The sequence below is a fragment of the Ambystoma mexicanum genome, chromosome 14 (assembly GCF_040938575.1).
Source record: "Ambystoma mexicanum isolate Mex_15411 chromosome 14, UKY_AmexF1_1, whole genome shotgun sequence".
NCBI classification, from domain to species: Eukaryota; Metazoa; Chordata; class Amphibia; order Caudata; family Ambystomatidae; genus Ambystoma; species Ambystoma mexicanum.
Window position 1 is genome coordinate 569,207,785 of NC_090940.1, and position 23,425 is coordinate 569,231,209.

Consider the following 23,425-nt stretch of genomic DNA (forward strand, 5'->3'; position numbering starts at 1 on the left):
AACAGCTACCCAGTGGTGAGAAAGTGCATTTCCAAGAGTCCCTCTACAATACCAAAAGTATTGCTCATCGGAGTGCAGGGGTAGACGCTGCTCAGTCTACATACTTGGGTAGATGTGTTTGAACAGAGCAGCCCTCAATGACATTCCCAGAAGGTCACAAGACCCAGTCAGTGGGCAGGAAAAACACTCCACAATCGCAAGTATACAGCAGGGAAACACTTGGTTGCTTTAAAAGGAACCACTGGGCAGCTCCCCAGAGACTGGAGGCGAGGCACTATAAACACCAGTCAGATGGAAAGGAGAACACACCAAAAACCCCCTCACATATTAATACCTCCAGATTACTCAGCCAGAAAAGCACAGCAGAAACCATCTACAGTGAGCCCACAACACATTAGAAATGTCCCTAGTTTAAACCCTGTTACCTGTAAAGAAAGCAGTAAACCTGAGCGAGTTAAACAGACATCTCTGCAAACACACAACAAGAACACACTGCATGAATTGGAAACATCAATCAGCCTTTTGTAATCTCCAGTCATCAAGTTCTGAACTAAAAAGCCTCAACCCCAGTCAGATCTTTGAAGGGAACCACCTGAACACCTCAGGCAAACTTGTTGCCAGTACCCAGTCTTGGGAGCATAAAAGGCGGCATGGTTTCATCAGTCAGAGTGAAAGGAAGCAGACGTACAGAAATAAGTTAGCGGGACTGAAGAGAGCAGCACCACTATGTATTAAGGTGATAAGGGCACCCTTTCCCTTGCAGAGTTAGAGAACAGAGAGGGGTGAGTGAGGGGCAAGAGCAAGATTTGAGAGGGATCTGAGAGAGATATTTGAGAGTGTCTCAGAGAAAACCAGAATTTAAGAGAGACACAAACCAAGGGTGAGAACCAGGGCCCTGGAAGGGAGACTAATGCACCAGAAGAACCAGGTCCTTGGAAGAGACCAGAAGCTAAGAGAATCTAGGAGACCTTGGCCCGGGGGATAACACTGGCCTGGTTAGTTTAAATAATGGCCTGACAATTAGACCAAGCAAGGGAGAAAGGAGAAATACTTGCTGGTAGGAGTTCAAGGTATAGCCAAGTGGCCCAGGAGGGAGACCTACAACCAGAGGGCGAGAATATCTGAACCAGACCTGTACCCCAAAGCAACAGGACTAAATTGCTGGAAGGTGTGCCCAGAAGCAAGTAGGGCACTATCCGCCTAGATTGCAAATTAGTAAGATGGTGCTTTAAACATAGGTTGTAAAGAAGTGTGTTGGGTCCAAGATCCCTTGGACCATGAAGTCAAGAAGCTTTCTGTGTAATCAAAGGGGAGGCCCCCTGTCTAACTGTTCAGATCCCTCCAATTGCTGAGTTTTCCATCCTGTCACTTTTAGTAGAGCCATCCCGTTTTGAGTTTTAGGTGAAACAACTTAGCACTGGAAGGGTACATTTGCCCTACCATGTAGTTTTAAACAAAGGTATTGACCTATATTTTGCCTGGTCTTCGGTTGATTCTTCATCACAGCAGTGGCTAATTGGCTAACATCACTAGCCGCCTTATCCTCGGGGCTGCCATCAGCTGTTCACTCCCTACTCCTTCACCGGCACCTAATGCCAGAGCTGCCTAAGCTATGCAGCAAACTGCTCAGAATTATCTTGTCAACTGAAAGACAGGTATAAATCCCATTGTCAAGCCCCCATGCCCCCCAGGTTGCCCAATCTGTCTTGCAGACCCCAAACATCATTGACAGCCTAACCTTCTGTAGCAGCCCATAGCGTTCTGATGCGCAAACTGACTAAGCTACTCCCCTGATGCAGCATACCTCTTGCTATGATTACGTGACCAGGTCCCCCTAATTAATCCAGCGGGCCAAGGCATCACTTGTCTGAGCATCACCCTCAGAAGGGCACAGTGAGACAAGAGCTATACTTCTTTGGCCAGGAAGGGCCTCACACGACAACACTTGAACAGTCTCCTTCAGGGAATTGCACAATGCCCTAAACAGATTCTCTAAAATAACAAATTTAAGTACATTATGTACGCAGTTAAAGCTTATGAATCCATAGAGAAGTTTAAAAGGTACATGAAACACAGTGTCTAAATCAAGGACATAGTTGGCCGAGCTGAACAATCATAAGAGTTAAAGTGAATGAAGTGTCCAATTTTTAAAAACAAGAAAACAAAGGGCTTTTATGAAATACAATGGTGTTGAGTCTTGGGTGCATTACTCCAAGAATCTATGAAGTACACATGTGTGGACATTAAGGAGCTAAAGTCCATGAAGTGTGCAATTGTCGAAATCTAACAGCCATTGGAAGTGCTCAAGATAAGGACACAGCGTAGTCAAACAATATCAGTAGTTTAACACACAACAGGAAAATACAATAAGACACTTGGGTAAAGGTCGCCCTAGGATTTAATTGAAGCTAAAACCATGTGAAACTGCAAAGTGGAGTCCGAGGAGCAGAACCATGTCAGAAAGAAAAAAACAGACATAACTTTGAACCAGAGGACTAGGCGAATACAGGCTGTTCTAGAAGTGTGCACTATACCAGAGGGCATCTGATGTATCATCTGATCATGTAAAGAGAATGAACCAGACACTGGAAAGGTGCACTCTTTTCCAAGTGGGAGACCAGGAGACGCATGGAGGCTTCATAGATCCCAGGGGAAAAAAAACCAAAAAAAACAACAACATAGGCTTAATATGGTGTCTGAGGCGCTAAACTAGATTTACATTTGACTTTTGTGTTTAGTCATTTTCTTGGCCTTGGAAAAAAACATTTATTTTGCAACAGTTATTTCATCTGGTAACCCAACCAGAGAATTTCAGAAAAACATTCTCAAATACAAGCCATAACCTCTGCCTCTTGTCATTATTCACTATATAGGTGAAGTTCTGAGAAAACAATGAGAAAATTCCCTAATTTCCATCATTCGGTCCAAGGCCACCTGCTTCTTATCCACTGGAAGACATAGGATGTTTTAAACATACCTCATGGGTATTTGTCATTCCTGTCTATTAAGGTGGCTTTTGCACTGGTTGCGGTTGAGGCCCATACAGACACCAACCTTAAGAAGGTGAGGATCACCCAGCCCAAAAGGAAAGCCAAACCCTTTAAAATTGGTAACATGACAGAGCAGTCAGGATTCATTTCAGGAAGTGGGTTGTTAAGCCGACAAACAATTTGTCCACTCTTACCCATAGAAAATACATCAAACTGGTATACTGAAAAATATACACATTTATTATGTTACTCATATGCACCTCTATTAATTGCACAAGTACTTTATGTGAACACAAAAACAGTAACATTTTTCATGTATTATTAAAAACAGTAAATGTACATTAAGGCACTTCACACCCTTATAGTAAAATGTGGGTGCATAATCTAAGGACAGTCACATAACATATGGACAAGAGTTAGGGGTGGGTGGGAACAATACACTAACAGTTAAAATACTTAGTGCCTGCACAAGCACAATACATCGCCACAAGAGACATGGCCCACTACTGTAATATTTTATAGATCCACTACCCGATGGTAGACACACCATATGAAGACAAGGAGCGGGAAGAGAAAGGAACTAGACATGAACACATAGTTAAACTAGTTATTTAAATTCCATAGTGCCAAAACTAACAGTCACAGTATTTGTAACTTTTTGGAACATAGTATTATGGAAACATAAAATGTACACATCATATTTAATGAAGGTTCCAGTAAGGAAAATAATTCCATCCAAAACAGCCAGATGCAAAAGAATGACCAATGCAGTAACACTTCAGGGAAAAAGAACTGCATTGTTACCAAAATACGGAAAATATACATTTACAGTTGAAATGCAAGCAGGACTTTAAGCATGCATTAATAACCATAGGAAAGTATCAAAAATCTAGCCTTTGACCTAAAACTCACTGGACTCAAATCGGATACAAGGAAATTGTCAGGGGGCAGCCAAGTTCCCCCCAAGTCACTTCAAGAGAGTTTTAAGGGGAGTAAAAAGTTCCAAACGCAATAAATGGGTCAACGTCAGAAGGCCATCTGCATGTATCAGGAAAATTCAGGTAGTCTTCGTTCTATTCCACATGTGTAGATTTGACAACAACCCCAAGGAGGCCCAAAGGAGACCCAAAATGAAGAGATATGGAAGATCAGTTTGAGAACCAGAAGCCCATGCAGCACAGCAGGAAGACCTATCATGTTAGCCAACAGAAACATCCTGAGTCTTGCTTCAGAAAAGTCTCAACCACAGATCAGAGACACCAGTGAGGATGAGTATTGAGAATAACCCATCACTCCACGAACCAGGGGTAAGCACTGCTTGCATTTGCTTCCACGAACACAGCTCCTCTGAGGTGAAACAAACCAGTAAGTACATAGCTTCTTTCCTAGGTGGGGTTTACAGGATGCTATACTGCAGGGACTGGGACCCTGGGCCAATGACAACCCCCAACAGAAGAAATACCTAGAATTCCCATGAAGTAACACCTGAAGCCAGAAGCAAAAGCAATGGTGAGTATTATTCGGGAAGGGGTTATAACCTGGCAAGCAGGATCTGGATGGCTCAACGAACAACAAAACGGATGTCCAGCCACAGATGATGACACAGGAAGACAGGAACAAAACAGCCCGGACGGAGTCCCATTAGGGAAGGCCTAACCCATCACACAAGCAGAGACAGAAGGTGGATGGTGGAGGCCTAGGATGGAGCGGCGTAAAAGAACACCCAAAACCAGAGATCTGCCCATGACAGTATCCAGTCAGTATGGACAAATATAGTCCTAAAATGGTAGAAATTGTGGGAAATCCACCCGCAAATAATTAAAGCTGCTCTTCTGAAAATGTCAGTACCAAGACTGGAGTTTAGGTATAGGGTTTCTCCTCAAGTACCACCACTCCCAGTGGCTGGCCAAAACCAGCCCATAAATCACATTAGGCAATTAGAAGGAAAAAAAAAAAGGAAAAGAGACAAGAGGCCATCACATTCCGGCCCCTGAATACATCAGGAGTGAAACTAGCACTCTACAGTACTAAGACCACGAACCCGCAAACTCTGTGAAACGCTCAGACCAGAAGCTACGCAGACAAGGGAGGAGAGCGGAATAGACTCTCTTACAGAGTGCCCATTCTGACAAGCAGGAACATTCGACAAAGAAGCATTAACACCAAATGTGTTCAGTAAACTCACAACCCCGACTCTGAATTTCCAAGTAACTACCCCTCATGGTACTGAAAAGTACTGGAGACACTTCATTCTGTTGTTGGCTCTGGTTAGTTGGGGACTATGGGTTGTGGGTGCAGTGGTTGAAGATGGTGTCGGGTTTGGGTCTGGCTATGCAGTGGTACCAATCTCCGGTTCTGTGACAGCTCCGACAGATGTTCAAGTAGGCACGCCAGACATCTCTGGGCGTCAGCCAGGATGACTCCCACAATGAGGAGGACACGACAGATAAAGAACCCCAAAGTCAGGGGTCAGCAGGGTCGGTTGAGGGCAGCAGTAAAGAACATGCTCCAGGAAGGACTCTCTTCATGCAGGAGATCAGTAACAGGCAGCGATAATCTTGACCAGAGGTTGAGGATCTGCAGTCCCAAGATCCAGCTCAGGACAATGACCACAGCAGTAGTGAGGCCTCATCAATGGAAGGGCAGCGAACAATATGGTCCTGGGACACATTCAATGGCAGGCTTGTGGTGAGGATACGATGGTTGATACCACAAGTCCAGAGAACTAATGCACCTACAAGGGTCATTTATGGTCACAGGAAGGACAGTAGGGCTTCACCAGCAGGTGGCATGGGGAATGCTGGTGGTCTGTAGCAGCAGTCTCCATGGTCTTCTGTGCTGGCTCCTCTTAGGATTCTTGGCTCCAGTGGGCGAACTCCAGAATGATGCAGTGTGCCTCTTAATCAAAATGCAGGATGGGGGTTTCCCCAAACCCACCAATGGAAAGGATGGCACTATTTCAACAGGTAAGGGCTGTACAAGCAGACAGCCACACCTGCCCAGCAAGAGACATCCCCTGACGCAAATGTTAATTGGCATTCAGCCAGTTCTGTCACAGGAAGCAGTTTGCCCGAGAGTCCAGGCCAGACAAACCCATTCTATGGATGTTTCCAACCTGAAAGGCCGGAAGGAAGATGCCAAAAAACAAGATGGCCAAATAACAGACACTTGAACCACATGGAGCTGCCATTTTCAGTATAGGCTTCTCAAAACAGCATTATCCAGAAACGAAAATAAGAGGCAGTGCACCATAATAATAAGTAAAACACAATTGACCTCTCCTCTGTGACCCTCTGTATCCTACCCACTGCTGCATATCCATTACCCCTGAAAAGCACTAAGTTAAGTATCTGTACTGCTGTATCCCTCTATAAAGCACTCTAGTACTTCTCAAAGCTAGGTTTGTGCTCAAGAAATACCATAATAATAACTGCTACCAGCCTATCTGAAGCACAACAAAGAGGCATATAAAATGTTGCCAGACACAAGAGAAAAATGGATACCAAGTATCCCGGCAGCACTCCACAGTAACATAACATGAGTGTGCGATACAGTAAAGGAAAACAGGCAAATAGGGACCCACAATCCCGCTGCACTGGTAACCTGATGGGCTCACCAGTGGCTCCAAAATAAATGAGTCAAGCAGATAATTGATGCAATAAAAGGCTTTATTTACCTCCAAAGTCAGGCACGATTCCAAGACAGACAAAAAGCTGCAACTTCCTTTGATGTCAATGGAAGTAGAGTTTTCCTTAGCATTTATAGTCAGAAAGATTTTCAAAATGAGTGTTCCAGTGACCCGCTGGACACAACAATATCCTAGCAGTCATGAATCATGACGACTAGCCAAAGAGGACAATGAGGCTTTGCAAAAGGCAGACTATGAGTCAAAGTCGGACCGCTTCAAAAACGTAAGTAATGTAGTACAGATGTCTTGGATTAATATGCAACAGAATATATTACCTTGATTTGCCACCAGTCGGTAGTGAGTGAGAGCAGATTCACAGCTCTGAATGACACCAATTCCAGCCCAGTAGCGGTAACCCTGAGAAAATAAAAAAATAATAAATACCCAGTTAGACTGCAGAAATGATAAAATGAGAACTTAGTGCCATTAAACATTAGCGGAAAGAGAAATTTAATCAAATTCCCCAAAACGTATTGTCCACAGAAGCAGGTCAGTGGCAGACTCTGTCCACACAAATAGGACAATGCACAGTACAGTATATCAACAACTTATTTTACAGCTCTTCATACAAGGACGTGAGTCCATTGTGGCAAGTCCGATATAAGAGGCGGACAAGATATGTTTTTCGCTGTTATAAATTTTATTAAAGGAAGGTTTCCCTAATCTTAAAAGACAACAGCAAACTGGTCCTCGTCAGGATGTCTTAGACAAAAACCTGTCCTCTGTCTAAACCTAATGTAACCCAATGTGTTGCCCTTCCACGAATACAAAAAAAAACAAACATGGCCTGAGAAAGTTGTTCCACCTTTTTTGTTGGCTAGTGGTGGTTGTTTTATAACCCCCACCCAAAGAGTTACTGGTTCTCTCGCAGACCAGGAGTCTGGTGATAAAATTCAAAATGGTCCCCTCAGTCTTTCGCTCTTCCTGGTGGTACCTGGTCCAGGCCACCACGGGAATGTCCTCATACTTTCTCCCAGGTACTCTTCCTGGCTAGGTAGTTCAAAATTTCAAATCTCAAGTCTGCTCCACTGGTCTGGGTTTGCCTGCCTTTACGTAAATGATAGTCTTTCACCCATGATAGGGCGTATCTCATGCTGACCTCTGTTTGGGTTGTTGGGGTATCTCGCTTCATAGCCCTGGCTTTCCAGCGTTTCTGGAGTTATCAATGCTCTCACTGAGTAAGAAATGGTGTGCTCTGTCTATGTGTAGAATTGAGGTGGCGAGGGACTACACCAGGCTATCGGTTTTCAACTTGAAAATGGTACCCCTGTGGTAACTTTGTGTCTGACACAAAACCATTTCCCCAAGAGCTCTGAAAGCTAAATGGGCAAAATGTCGCCATGGGCTGGCATTCGTGGCCACACGAAGGGAAGGTACACACACAGTAAAATAATTCTATGTAGAATTAACAGCCATTTGTCTGTAAATCCTGTATAGGTAAAGCAGGGAAAACCATTTAGAAGTTTTGTGAAGTACAACTGCCATGAAGCATAGGGGGGAGCAAGTGAAAAAGAGGAACTCGTCTGGTTTTAAGCAATGTAATACCAGGTGTTAATAATGCATGTAAAAGTACTCAATTCATGGACATCGGATTAATGAAAGGATGAGCCAGCTAATGCTGCAGGATTCAAAGCTGGGAACGCAGTTTGGGCCCATGCGAGAAGCAAGCAATTAACTCATGAGTTGACTTAATCACCTGTATGAAAGGTATAAGCACAATAAGTAGAGTTGGAGGTTACAGAGAAAGTGGTGAATGGAGGAGAAGTGCTTTATCTGTCCCGATTAGAATGTAAAATAATTCCAAGGAACAGTGCAGACGGGGAGAATCTGTCTAGTTGGGTCCCAAGACCCATAAAAGAAACCAGAATTTAAGTGAGGCCTGTATTTGTAAAGCTTTTGCGATTGGTGAAGGGAAAAACAAGGGCTTTATCCACCATGACAATAGTGTAAAAATGCCAGGGAGGGACGATCAGTTTAGCTGGGGCTAGTTTTAGCCAAGAACTATATAACAAAGTAGAATGTAAGTTTCATCATGAATCTACTGAAAGGCTGATTGTGTTCTCCCCACCCCCATTCCAGTTTGTCTTGATGAAAGGGGTGGCCAGCAAGTGCAAAGATGCAGACCTTATGTTTCAGTTAGGAATGAGGTTTCTGATGCTGGGGTGAGTTATTTGAGATCTGCAATAGATAAGCTTTTGTTGTCAATACACAGTGTCTTGAATAAAGTACAGGGTTCCCAGGGCTGGCGGAGTGAGAAGCCCACGGTTTGACAAAAATAAAAGTAAAGAATTCCAAGAATTTCTAGAGGTATTTGACTTGGTTGACATTTGGAGGAGCTTAGATCATGGGGAAAGAGATTTCTCTTTCTATTCCCCAGCACATGACTCTTTCTATAGAATAGATTACATCCTTGTCTCTGATAAACTAATTGAGGCTGTAGTAGAGGCAAATATGGGAGAACGAAATCTCTCTGATCACTTAATAGAAGAAATAAAAGTGAATCTCACTCTGGATAGACAAAGGTTCTATAGATGGTGACTCGAAATCTTTTCTAAAAGATGAAAGTGCTTTAAAGGCATTAGAAATTTTATAACATACTACTTCAGACAAAACAATGGATCTGCTGATATTCTGATGGTCTGGGGCTCTTTTAAAGCCTCGATTCGAGGGGAGTTGATGAATTGGACTGCTAGAGTAAGGAGGGAGGGCAAGGTAAAGTTACATGAACTTGAATTGGAGTTAGGTGATTTGCAAAGGACTTATGCTCTGTCAAGAGACAGAAAGGACCAAACCAAGTTGGCCAAGGTAAATTAATCTTTGAAATATGAGATAGATTCCCAGGTTGATAAGAGTCTATTTTGTATGAAACAACGATATTGGGAAGAGCGAGATCGGGGAGGTAGATTTCTGGCAAATAAATTAAAGGGCTTCTCTGAAAGATCATTTGTCCAAAGAATTGTTGATGGGTTAGGGGATGTAGTTATCAAAAGGAAAGCGATAAGCAAATGTTTCCGTTCTTTTTATGCCAAGTTATATGCTGATGAACTTGTCCCACAAGAACATGAATTGGCTGATTTATTTTGGAAATCTTACTGGCAATTAGTGAACTAAATGTTGGGACATTTCCGGGTATAGACGGGTTACCGGTTGAATTCTATAAAGCATTTAACACTCAATTAGCACCAGAACTATGATTTATATAATCGCTTTCTGGTAGAGGACATTTTATGTCCTTCGATGAAAGAGGCTATTGTCACGGTAATACCCAAGTCAAGAAGAGATGTATCTAAATGCTGCAATTACAGCCCTATATCACTGCTGAATGTGGAGATCTTCATGAAGATTATAGGGGGAACTGATTGATGGAACGCAGGTGGGATTTATGAGTCAACGATATGGTTATGATAATATTAGAACGCTTTTAGATACCCTGAATCTACCAGACTCAGCAGTTGGAGAAAGTCTATTAATCTTTTTAGATGCTGAGAAGGCTTTTCATAGAGTAAATTGAACATTTCTTAATTACACTTTGATAAAAATGGGGTTTGGACCTTTATTTATTAATGCTATTGGGGCACTACAATCGGCTATAATTGCTAGAGTCTGGGTGAATGAAGAATTGTTGTCATCTTTCCAATTATTTAGGGGGTACACTGCAAGGATGCCCATTTTCCCCTTATCTTTTTAAATTTAGCACTGGAGCCTCTATTCGAAACAATCAGATCCTTAAAGGTTTGGGAGATACAGAAATTAAAGTTCTGGCTTATACAGATGATGTCACAATTATTCAAAATAATCCAGAGGAAGGAGGTCCTATTTCAAAGAACATGATTGAAGAAGTGGGAATACTATCTGGCTAGAAGATTAACTGGGAGTAAAACAGTGGTATTCTCTGGTAGAGACATCCCGGTACGTAATCAATTGATGAAGTGGAACTGCAAATGGAAAAATGTAAGTGTGAAATATCTAGGGGTGTATCTTATTCGGGATATGAGGAAACTGGTTTAGTATAATGTACATAAGATTATAGGAATTCTTCGGAGAGATATTCGAAAATGGGGACGAATTAAAGTGAGTGTCTGGGCAAAGACGAATGCTATCAAAATGATGCTGTTAACAAAAGTTGTATATATTATTCAGTCGCTTCCTTTTTGTGGTTTACAAAACAAATCTTTGGGTGTATAGACAAAGTGTTTCAGGAGTTTCAATGGGGTGTGCAGAAAAAGCCTAAAATACCGCAATTGATCAGGGTTCGAAGCGTCCAAGAGGAGGGGGATTTGGATATCCTATATTGGAGAAATACTACAGAGGATTTCTGTTATAGAAATCTGCAAATTATTTTGATGTGTAAAGACGCTCAATACCACTATTGCCACAAATTGAAAGGCGAAAGTTGGCACCATACTGTGTAGAGAGTCTGTACTCATTGGGAATCTATCTAAACAAGCATCTAGCTTACAGTCAATCGTTGCCACCAAAGAGGCAGTGACATTGATATTGGGAAACGGACAAGGATTATACATGTACAAAGATGCTTCAATTTGGCACAACCCGGGGTTACAGATTTATAATAAAATGTAAAATTTTATTGTTAATTGGGGACATTTGGGGTGATGAGGGAATAGTACCTTTTGAGTATTTAATAGAGACATTTGGAATGAATAGAAGAGAGCTTAAAAGATACAAACTTATGGAGACTTTGATATTTGAAAGGCAACAGATGTTGGATAAACCAATGTTACAGAAACCTGAGGTGTGTAATTTACTTGCGGCAATGCCACAAAAAGTATCAAGCTTTTTAAAACTCTTGCCACTGGAGAGTCATCTGATAAACTTGTGGGAAAAGTTAAGGCTGACCTGGTCTGAAGACTTGGGCAGAGTTACCTCGAGCAAGGAGTGGGAGAATCTTTGGAAAGATTCTGTTAATGCGAAGGCTGACCTGAATCTGCATTACAAACACCAAAGAGTATTGGGGCAACTTTACTGCACCCCAGTTTGAATTAGTACATTGGGATTGATTGAAAGTGAAATCCCTGCAGCACCCAAAAAATTAAAACATTTTAAAAAAAAGACCCTGCAGCACCAGTTCCCGATCACGGATGTGAAAGGGAACTGGCGCCGCAAAGACTCAGTGTGAAGAGAAGGTAAGTAGGGTATGTTTATTTTGGGGGTGTGCGCCTGGGGTGTGTTGTGGGTGGGGGTGTGAGTATGTAGGGGTTTTGAACGCGTGCTCACATGAGAAATGTATGAACCTTTTGTGGTTTGTACATTTCTCGTGCGAACTTTCCGGCAACGGCAAAATCAGCCGTGGTCAGATCACGTAGATCCGAGCCATCGCACACTTTGTCTTAACTCTGAGATGTGGCATTTTCTGGGAAAGTTAGATGCTGCTCTAAGCGAGTTATTTTGATAAATGTGCAGTTCTTTTAGATTGTGTTTTTTAGTACCAAGATATAAAGCATTACAGTAGTCCGGTTTGGTTAGTACAAGAGCCCTCGCTAAGGTAATACAGTTGTCAGGAGACAAATGGTCGGCAAGCATTGATGAGCTTACAAGTGTATGCCGAGCTGGAGGCAGTGGCGTTAATTTTTGGCTGTCTAGGGAGAGTGTCAAGTAGATGTACATACCTAAGGTTTTGACATCCTTAGAGACCTTAATAATGTTGCCATCAATAATGAAAGAGTTGAAGCGACTGTCGAGTCTGGTCAATTTAGCTGGTGTTCCTACCAAGATTAGTTCAGTCTTGTCATCATTTAGGCAAAGTTTGTGTTGAGCCATCCATGCTTGGATGATGCTGTAGAAGTCATTAAGTCTTTTAAAGTCTGTTGTGTGGTTGCCTGAGATGGTGATATGAATGTGTGTCTCGTCGGGTGTAATTTGTATAAACGATACCCATGAGATCTAGGTTGTCAAATAGAGGCTTTGTAAATATGTTGATAAGCATGGGGGAGACACAGGAGCCTCTAGGTACCCCGCAAGTAATGGCAGATGCTGTTGGTGGCGAACACTCTGGTAGTTCTATTGTTGAGGAATGGCTGGATCCAAGTGGTGGCGTTGTTGGAGAAGTGGGCTGCTGAACTAAGGTGGCTGCAAAGAATTTTATGGTCTACAAGGTCAAAGGCAGCTGATAGATCTAGTAAGAGAAGGAGGGCAAGTTTGCCTTAATCTTTTATCTTTTGTATTTGGGTTACTAGATCTATCAGGGCGGTTTCTGTGCCATGCCTTGGACGGAAACCCGATTGGCGAAGCCCCAATAGATTTTTACTCTCCAGGGGGTGCTGTATCTGCAGGTATGCTGCTCCGTCAACGATTTTGAGCAAAAAGGGCTTTGTAGTAATCGGTCTGTAATTTGTCGGGGTGTTAGGGTCAAGGGATGGTTTCTTGAGGAGGGGCATGACCCAAGCGTCTTTGAGGTTTGATTCTAATGTGTTTGTGGAGAATGAGGCGTTTATTAGTGAAGTAATGAAGGGTGCAAGTTCATGTGCCATTTCTTTTATGATTGATACTGTGCAAACATCACCCATGCATCTGGAAGGTTTTAGGCTAAGGATAAACTCCTCAACTTCCTTGAGAGTTGTGGGTAGATTGGGGATCCGTTGGGTGAGGCCTAATTCGGCAAATCGGTTGCTGATAGCTAAGTCATTAGCATCTTTAGAGTCACAGTCCTAGGTTAAAATCTCCTAGGAGTAATGTTTGTAGGTCTGTTATAACATCATAAGCTGGAGTTGAATGTTGGGTAGTTATTCCTCTTGTTATATTGCTATTGATTATATTTTTGATTGTTTAAGGTAGAACATCTAATATGATCTACAATGTATTTATTATTTATGTAATGCCTTGTTAATTTGTTGAAAATCAAAATAAAGAGTTTATAAAAAAAAAATAAAAAATAAAAAAAGCCCAAGGTTTAAGCAGAAATACTCTGCCTTTTGTTTTGTAATTGTTGCTGGTGAGGGATCAGGTCCTTTATTCAAACCCATGCAACTGGTGATCCAATAATCCAGTCCCGACAGCATCAGAGCCTGGACCATCTCAACGTTCAGAGACAGTATGAGATGTTGTTTTGATCATGTGAATTTGGAAGTGAGAGTTCAGAACAACTTGGTTGATTTGAGGGGCAAAGTAAAGGGTATTGTTAGGCTTCCTAATTTTGTAGCTTTTTGTGTAGGATTAGGTGACAAAAACTTGATGGTAGCACAACAAAAAATGTAGGATATTAAGATCAGGAATACTGAAGCAGATTTCTATTATGCTTGCATTCAAGCAGAGATTCTCATCAACTGTTCTGGCTTATATGTTTTGAGACATTTGGTGATGGGGCCCTTGTCCACATGTTTAGGAGCCATTTTAAAAGTATCTGCAAATGGTCAGCCTACATTCATAATGGGCGTGAAGGATGCTCTTCAGGTCTGGCATAGGACACCTGTAAGCATTAAAGAGTCCAGGAAAGGAGACCGGAGCACCAAACAGGTCAACAAGACTAGTAGCAGATGGGACACTGGCAATTTTAACATGGCACAAGGGATCCCAAAGATAGGGGAGATCCATCAGAGAAAGATGCCATGAGCCGTAATTGGTGAACAGTGTTAAATGCTGCTAAAAGATCAATCATAATTAAAAGACTGGGTGTTTCCCTCAAGGGAATTCCCACATTTTCTCTCGAAGGGAGCGTGGGGGCGGGTGGTGCTTTTTGCTTTGGGGGGAGGTGGGCGGGGTGAGACATGTTTTTGTGCATCCAGGTGGACAGATCCTAAATAATAATAATAATTTAGCATTTATATAGCGCTACGAACCCTCAGGTAGCTGAGCGCTACTTATTATTACCCACAGTATGTGGTGCTCATTTATCGACCTCGGAAGGATGAAAGGCTGAGTTTGGCCCTGCCAGGATGAGAACCTGCGTCTGCAGGCTCTGCACAGATGTCAAAGCGAGCGCTGTACTCGTTGTGCTATCAGACCGGCTATGATTCTCATGGAACACTTTTAGAAGTAACAGATTTGTCAAATACTTGGTGTAAAGGGTTGTTTACAATTCAATGATGGCTGTCAGAAAGGGTGTGGTCAGCATTGTGGAGAGGTCTGATCCTGATTGTTTTGATGAGTGTTGGGGATGACACCACTTGTCAATGGGGTGCTACCAAATGTCTGCAATAGTTTCCATCAGTATGCGCTTCTATTCCTTTTTCAAAGATATTGGGAGTGAATAGCATTGTTCTGCTGATGCCTAAAGATTTCTGGTTAGAATGCAAATATCTTATCTAGTGATGGTGGCAAAGTTGAACAATTTGCAGCATGGGGTTTTGCCGGGAGTGGCAAGTAGGCTAGTTCAAGTTTGATACTTGACTTTAGAAATGAAGACCAACACACCATGGATAGTATCTTCTCCATCGAGTCCTATGAAGCGGCCCCACAGGAGGTCGGCTGCCATCACCAGTTCAACCACCAAACCTTGAACATTCTGCACATACCAGCGCTCTCACATTCTAATGACATAACATCCAGAAGACAAAAACTGGTGATGCCAGACCCACACATCTCACTTTGCTTTCCACACGAGGCACCCATCCCAAAGCCACAGCCTTCACTGTGTACATTCTAACAAAATAGTGCCAGAATACTTGGAAGTTGGCTTTGTTTATACAAAATTATTTAGTCTTTCAGGCATCCTCAGCCTGGTCTGCACTCTGTCCTCCCTCCACCCCTGGAATCCTCCTTGGCGAAATGCAACATTGTAGAACCCTCATGTGCTATTTACATAACATTCTCAGCACACTAACTGGAGATATCAGGCCTACACACCTCACATCTCTCCCTTTATTTTCCACCCAAGGCACCAACCCTAATGCAACCGAGAGCGAGTAAGAGCGAGACTGTGTGTGCGTTTACCTTGAGTATTGCAAAAACTGGCAGTCTTTGCTTCCTCTAGAATCAATATCCCCAGATCTGTCCCGAGAGATTGCCAGCAAAAAGTTGGGTTTTTATTTTAATGATTAAATCGCAAGTCCCTTGAATTTAATTAGCAGAATCAATGACGCGCAATATCTTGCATGTATCCTCCCTATATGTAGTGCGCAAAAAGGTTATAACACATCAATAATGCATTATAGGATTTTTTTCTATGAACACATTTTCAGGACATAAACCTTCCCAAGGAGAGAGACTGGTTTACATTATGACATTACACGTATCGTCGCAATTACATCGTACTTCAAATAAACAGAAATCCAAGATGGCGCTGCATGTTGCACGCAAGGTGCTAGACCATGCCCTACACAGCAAGGAAGCAGAATACTGCTTTATTAACAGAGGTGTAGTATTCTTTACAATTGCAAAACACTGTAGGGGCGGCATGGTATCACAAGTATGACACTGATACAATGGGTACAATTTTTAAAACCTTTATTGAAATTGTTGGGGTTGGACAACCTCCTACTGTGCCCTACACCTAAGATGGGAGTAATCTCGACCATCAAATAATAAATAACGCAGTCCTAGTGGAGTCTGTCAATCAAAATGGCCTTTGCTAACAAAACCTAATGTCTGCCCGATCTCTTGTACAAAAAAAGTGTAAAAAAGATAAATGTATGAAAAAGGAAAAATCAGTGTTCAAATGAATAAGTGTGGTTGAACCAGCTCTCCTCCCCACCTCACGAAGTAAGGCTGGCCCTGTAGGCAGGATGAGACACTCTGGCTAGGTTTCCAACACAATAAACAGTTCCAAAATGTGGATCGAGGCCCATCTGGTCTTCCACGTTAAAGAGTCTTTTCTTGACTCCCAAAATAATGTTTCAACTAAAAGGTTCACAAAGGTTCCCCTCCGTCGGGCTCCAACCTCTCACGATACTGTTCAATACAAACCTTGTAGGTCCCTCTCGGTCAGGCTCAGACCTCTCACAATACAGTTCACCACAAACTTGCAAGGGTGCTCCCTTCCCTTAGCTTAGATCCCTTCAAGTCTCCCTCTTTTGGGCTTGGACCACTTTTGGATGTCGAAGACTATCGAATGTGCGTGTTTTCTTTTACTGACCACTGCAGGACCACTTCAACTCAAAGGTTACAGTCCAACTTTCACTCTCCCCTTCTCTAGGACTTAAACTTCTTTATTTCACTTCTGCGGTTCATTCGCTTTATTGTTTTAAACAATTTACTTTTCACTGAGACTTGCGAGTGGGCTACTTCCTTTCGCTGGACCACTGATACTTAGTATCAGTGGCTTCGCAGCTGTCTTTTACTTCGAAGTTCATTCACAGGTCTGCCTTTCCCCGCATCTCATTCACACGTGTGCAGCATTATTTGCAACAAAATGTTTCTACTTCAAACGCACACCGGTCTTTCAGGTTGCTTGCCAACTCATCGGCTGTGTGGGTCGCTTTCTTGGTTTAGCGATTCCCAATTCACGAGTCAAGTTTAGTACCACAGGCCTGGCCTCGCCTCCCCCAACTCGTCGTTCACCCGGGAGGGTCGCTGGCGTCCTTGAAACATAAAGCTATCTTCACGTGTAGGATCTGGCCTTCTCCACGTGTCCCTTGCGGCATATCGTAGGCAATGACCTCCAGTAAAGAACTTTTGGGGCTCTCGATCCGCCTCTCTCGTCCCTTTGTCTGTCACCCTGCTCTAGTAGGTTTGTCTTCGTTCCGGGAAGACCTGCTCATACTCGTGTTCCGGCTTGCTCAGAGTGTGTCTTTGGATCCTGCCTTTTATTCATGTGACCAGAGCTAATTGGCATCAGGTGTATGCACTAAGAGTCAAGTGCCTGACTTTGCCTGACGTGATTAGCCAGACATGTCCAGTATGATGTGTGAATGTTAATGTTGTGACTCTCACTCACCCTCTTTCTTGGCCTTGGGGAGGTGGAGGGGGGGGAGTAGGGACCTCGGGCCATCCTAAAACAGATTTAAAACATTGTAAATACCCTTGGTACTGAGGCAATGCCGAAGGGTAGTACTTTGAACTGATAGTGTTTGTCTTCTTTCATGAATTTGAGGTATTTTCTGTGCGCTGGCAACATTGAAATATGAAAGTATGCATCTTTCATGTCCAATGTTGCCATGTGGTCTCCCTGTGTGAGCAGGGGAATTCCTTCCTGCAGAGTGACCATAAAAAACTTGAGGTTTGACAAATGTGTTCGCTGGGCACTTCCCCTGTGGACAGGGGGGACCCGAGCCCTTTTTCTGGTTATGGTTACCACCAGGGAATCTGGAGTAGCATGTCCCCTGATGTAGAGGGGATCAGAAGGGTAAGAGTGAAACAGTTTTTCGACTCTAGGATTGATAGCCCTTGTTAGGGCGGATGCCAACAATGAAGGAGCCAAGTGTGATTGAATTCAGCAATGGAATAGCTTCGCTGACAGGGGGCTTTTCTTTTAAGATGTCCTCGACAAAATCAGCCTCTGATACAGCTTCCTGAGTAGCAATCTGGAAATGTTCCGCTGCCCTCCTTAAGATGGCGATAAACGCCATCTGGTCGTCAAATGGTGAGGCCTGTCGAGCAGGTGTGGTAGGGGGGAATCCATGCACAGGGCGTCAGGTTCCGGTGCTGTGTTAGGTGATGCCCAAGGCGGAGGATCGACTGGCTAGCTGTGGGCTCCCGAAAGGGGTATTCATCTTGAATTAATTGGTCTGTAGGGATCTCCTCATCAGTGGTGTCATAAGACTCTTCCTCTTGAAAGGAATGAATGGCCTTTTGATATGTTGCCACAGGAGTAAAAAGGCTCTCCTCTCGAGGCCCTTTGGGTGTGAACTTCTCTTGAGAAATCCACAAATCTCTCTAACCTATTCATACACCCCTCAAACTTCTCCCTGGTCCATAATGAGGAGCCAGAGGAGTCTAGGGGTGGAAAAGGCTCTTCTAGCTGATCTTCTCTAGAACGTCGAAGAAAGAGACACACAGCTCTCTGGAAAGTCTTTGAGGTTCCGATGGTTGTAGCGTGTCTTCGGACGCGTCCTTAGGCCTATCTTTAGGTTTGGACAAGTCCTTAGGTTTCGGTGAGTCCTTCGACCATTCTCCTTGATTTGCCACCGAAACGATTTTAGCAACGCTTTCGGTAATACTTGGTGTAACAGGAAAGTGTATGGCTCGGCTGGCAGTTGGGCGGTTGCTTTAGGCGTAACCGGGGCTTTGTGCGACATCAGCGCCTTCTTCTGATGCGTCTTGACGGTCGCTTGAACATTAGTGGTAGCGCCCTTTCATTTAGACTGACCGGACGCATGCCGCACCTGCGTTTGCGGGGAGGGCTGCCGAACATGAGGATCAGTCAGCGGGCACTGCCGAACTATCAGGTGTGCCCGTTGGTGCTATGGAAGGCTTAGACTGTTTCGTCGAAGACGGACCGGGGTTTGTGTCTTTAGTGTGGGAAGAGTGTGCGTCCTTGTCGCCGGATGTACAGTCCCCATAGCAGGACTCACGTCGTGCCTAGTGGGGCCGGGACGGACGACGCGGAGCAAGAGCGCCCTGCCGTGAGGTCAATGGCCTCCGAATTGGAGCCCTGGTTTTCACCAAGCCTTTCATCACACTTGGCGGTTGCGGCGGCAGAACTACTCTCGCCCTGCGACATTCCGTAGGCCGCCCAACGCTTAACACAGTGCTCCTTTAGGGTCTTGGGATGCAGGAGCTTACAAGCCACCTTGTTGGTTTGAAGGGGAAGACACCTAATTACACATAAGGTGTTCATCTTTCCACAGGAATTTCGCCTTGCATGAAGAACAGAATCTAAATGGAGTCCTGTCCATAGCGCAGGAATAACACTGACGACATGACCAAAGGAACAAAGCGAGTGGAAAGGGAAAGACATTCTTAAAAAGGAAATGTCCAACCCAACCCCACTCTCCCTACTGTGAAGGCTGGCCAGAAGACCCAGTCACGTGGTCGGCAGCGCCGACCAGATCAACTGCCGTCGAAGGTCCGTAGCAGCAGGCTTCGGCGGAGATCAGGAAACGGCCGTCGAGGGAAGGGACGGTAAGATCAGATAAAACAATCAAGGGTCGATAAACAATATAGCAATGTCTCTTGAAGAACTCTGCATTAGGCAACCAGTAAACTAGGCGGAAAAAAAACTATCTGAGGGACCTCGACGCGCGAGGGATTTTGGGTACACTACACATCACAGATAGTGTGGCAGGAAAGCCCATGTCAACGTCCCCTTTCGATTCTCGAAAGACGATATGCAATACTCTGCGGTTACCACTGGATGTTGGACTTTATGCACAGCATGTGATTCTAAGCAGATTAACAAGCATTAGAAAGGTATTTATATTTTGTACAGAAATGAAGTGACTTAAGAATAGGGTGCGGAATGCTGACGAGCAACCTTGAATGCATATGACAATTTAGAATTGCCCTTTTCTAGACCATTTGCTTGTGAACTAGAACCCGGAACGGAAAAGGGAATCATCTTCCTTATGGCGAAACAGGTCTAAGTTGACTTTAAGTTACAGACATCAGGTTAGTTATGTTACTACACCATTTGTATCACATTAACTTGCCATTCCGTTATGCTCAACAAGTTTGCAAATGATTTATCCTAAAAACTCGGTAACTGAATTAATTATTTTTTTAAAAATTCTGTTTTGTTGCTCGCTTGAGCTTTTGTCTTTTTGTTACTTTTTCAAACACCACAGTAAGGTTATATCATTTTGAAATTAATGTCTAAATGATGCAAATAATCCTTGAGCGAAACTCAGGGCAACAAAGTCGGCTTTCTGTTACGAATTTGGATCTTAGGTTAGGAATTTAGTATGCAAACATTCCAATTGTATATGACCATGAATATACCAACATAGAAGCGCCTGCATTAGGAATTCATCCTAACAGTATTTGAATGTACTAGCAAGGGCGATTTAGCCAACACTAATGCATGAACACATTTGTACCATCATGTGCATAATCTAACATTTGGTTCATCTTCTGAAGCGACAAGAAGTACTTCGTAAATACTTTACGCAGAAGGGAATAGTTTCTTACCTGTAACTCCATTTCTCCAGCATTGGTATCTTCCATGGATTCACATCCTTAGAATATTCCCCGTCGTCAGACTGGGATCCCTCGGTACACATATATAGCCTTTTCCTATAGGAAAACTTTCGACACTTTTGTGTCCTATCTACGTCCTTTTAGGACCTGCCTACGCATGCTCTGTAGGCCGTCCCCGTATAAGAGGCCTGCCACCGCGGCTCCCCTTCAGATTTCGGCCCCTCCAAAGTAGGATGGGTTAACCTTATCGAGTAAAGACATTGCATTCCGGGGAGGCTGGAGGGCGCATGTGAATCCATGAAAGATACCAATGCTGGAGAAATGGAGTTACAGGTAAGAAACTATTCCCTTCTCCAGCATTGGATCTTTCATGGATTCACATGCTTAGAATAGATTGTATAGCAGTAACACCTGACACGGCGGTGAGAATGTAATGTAATATACCCTCACCATAATACACAATGCATATGTAAAGCAGGAATAAGTTTACTCATATAATCTTACCCACATAAAGCATACTGTCATCAAAAGGTAGAACAGACTCTCCACAGCGTGGAGCTTACCTTACTGAAACAGATGGCGCAGGACAGCTCTTCCCATCTGCACTTCGTCCGCATGCTGCCTGGCAAGGCAGTATTGGCGGGTAAACGTGTGGGGCACTGACCATGCCGCAGCCTGGCATATGTCCGTTAGCGGAATTCCTGCCCATAAGGCTGCTGAGGAGGACGTTGATCTAGTAGAATGGGCTCTAGGATGCCCTTGCAGCGGCCTTCCGGCCTTGGAGTGGCAAAACGCAATCGTCGATGAGACCCATCGAGCCAATCCTTGTTTAGAGATTGCTTTTCCCCTCGTCGACGGACCAGATGCGATGAACAGTTGTCGAGTAGACCGGAGTTCCTGTGTACGATGTAAGTAAAATTTCAGGGCCCTCTTAACGTCCAAGGTATGAAGAGCTTTTTCTGCTGCCGACGATGGGGTCGCGAAGAAAGTAGGGAGAACAATGGACGAGTGTTTGTGATACACTGTCGGAACTTTTGGGATGAACGTAGGATTGGTTGCCAGGACCACCTTGTCTTTAAAGAACTTAAGTATGGCGGGTCTACGACCAGTGCTTGCAGTTCCGAGATTCTTCTAGCTGATGTGATAGCAATTAAGAATGCCAACTTCCACGATATGAATTTCATGTCCGACGTGGCCATAGGTTCAAATGGCGGTTTAGACTCCAAGTTGGAGGGAAACGTTTCACAGGGGGAAAAGTTCGAAATAAACCCCTCATGAAGTGTTTCACAAGTCTGTCGCTGAATAGAGGAGAGGACTGCCTCATCCTCGTGAACCTCGAGATGGCCGCCAGGTGCACCTTTATCGATGTGAAGGATAAACCCTTCTCTGCCAAGAGAAGCGGGTAAGGTAGAACTTGTTCCGGGGTCACCATCAACGGTTGTAGGCCTTGCTGTCCTCGACACCATTCGCAGAACCTCCGCCACTTATAGGTGTAAGATTTGTTGGTAGAAGGGGCTCGAGCCGCCTGAAGAATTTTTTGGCAATCCTCTGAAACGTCTAACTCACCGAACTCCAAAAAGTCAGGAGCCAGGCTGCAAGGTTGAGACTGTCCGGGTCGTGATGCCACACCGTGCCTTTGTCCCGGGATAGTAGGTTCGGGACTCTCGGGAACGCTATTGGATGTTCCAGCGACAGGTGAAGCAGGTCGGAGAACCACGGTTGCCGCGGCCAGTACGGTGCCACTAGAATTACCCTGCAACTGTATCTGCATATCCACTGTATTGTCCTCCGTATGAGTGGGAACGGAGGAAAAGCATAAAGGAACATGTCCGTCCATGGGAAGGAGAATGCTTCCCCCATGGAACCCTCCTGGGGCCATCTGCTTGCCAATTGCTCGCATTTCTTGTTGTCCTTGGTTGCGAAAGCGTCCAGAGGGGGGTGACCCCATTTCTCGAACACTTTTCTCAGCTGAACTATGTCCATTTCCCATTCGTGTATCTGGGCCATGCTTCTGCTGAGGGAATCTGCTTGTGAATTCCTCACTCCCGGGAGATGGTGAGCCACGATCTCGTGCTTTAATGCCCAATGCCATGTTTTCTGGGCCTCTATGGAAAGAGTTCTTGATCGCGTCCCTCCTTGTTTTCTCAGATAAAACATGGCCGTCGTATTGTCGGTCAGTACTCGTACTCGCGATCCCATGATGTGCGGTAGGAATGCCTTCAAGGCCCATCGTACTGCTCTGAGCTCTAACACGTTTATGTGTAGGAGTGACTCCGTTGGAGACCAGCGACCTTGCGTTTGAAGAGTACCCATGTGAGCTCCCCATCCGGTTAGGGACGCATCTGTGACTATGGTTCGCTGAAACTCCGGTTCCTGTAGGGGTACACCTTTGTTCAGTTTGTGGAAACTCTGCCAACACCGAAGGGTCCGAAGCAGCTTGTCGTCGTCGATGGTTATCTTGTCTGACCACGATCCTTGGGCCTGCGTCCATCGGTCCGCGAGGAATTCCTGGACTGGCCTCATGAATAGGCGACAGTTTTCCACCAGATGGAGGCAGGATGCCATGGCCCCTAGGACCGAAACCTATTTCCTCACTGAGAGCCTCGTGGTTTGTCGTAGTCGGCTCGCCAGCTGATTGAGTTTTGAGGTTCTGTCGAGAGAAGGCTTCACTAGCCCTAACTGGGTCGCGAACTGTGCCCCCAGGAACACCAACGTTCTTGATGGCCGCAGAGAGGATTTTTCGAAGTTTATGGCAAATCCCAGCTGTTGTAGAAGCTGC

At 44.3% G+C, this 23,425-nt stretch overlaps 1 protein-coding gene across 3 annotated transcripts in view; it reads right to left on the reverse strand.

The window, feature by feature from the left end:
• Nucleotides 1-23,425, reverse strand: part of SEL1L (SEL1L adaptor subunit of SYVN1 ubiquitin ligase) — a 524,285-nt gene that overhangs the window by 320,075 nt on the left and 180,785 nt on the right. For all 3 annotated transcript variants that reach the window (XM_069637930.1, XM_069637928.1, XM_069637929.1), the window contains exon 9: nucleotides 6,954-7,035. In XM_069637930.1, coding sequence (XP_069494031.1) covers nucleotides 6,954-7,035 — 82 coding nt within the window. The remainder of the gene's footprint in view (nucleotides 1-6,953; nucleotides 7,036-23,425) is intronic.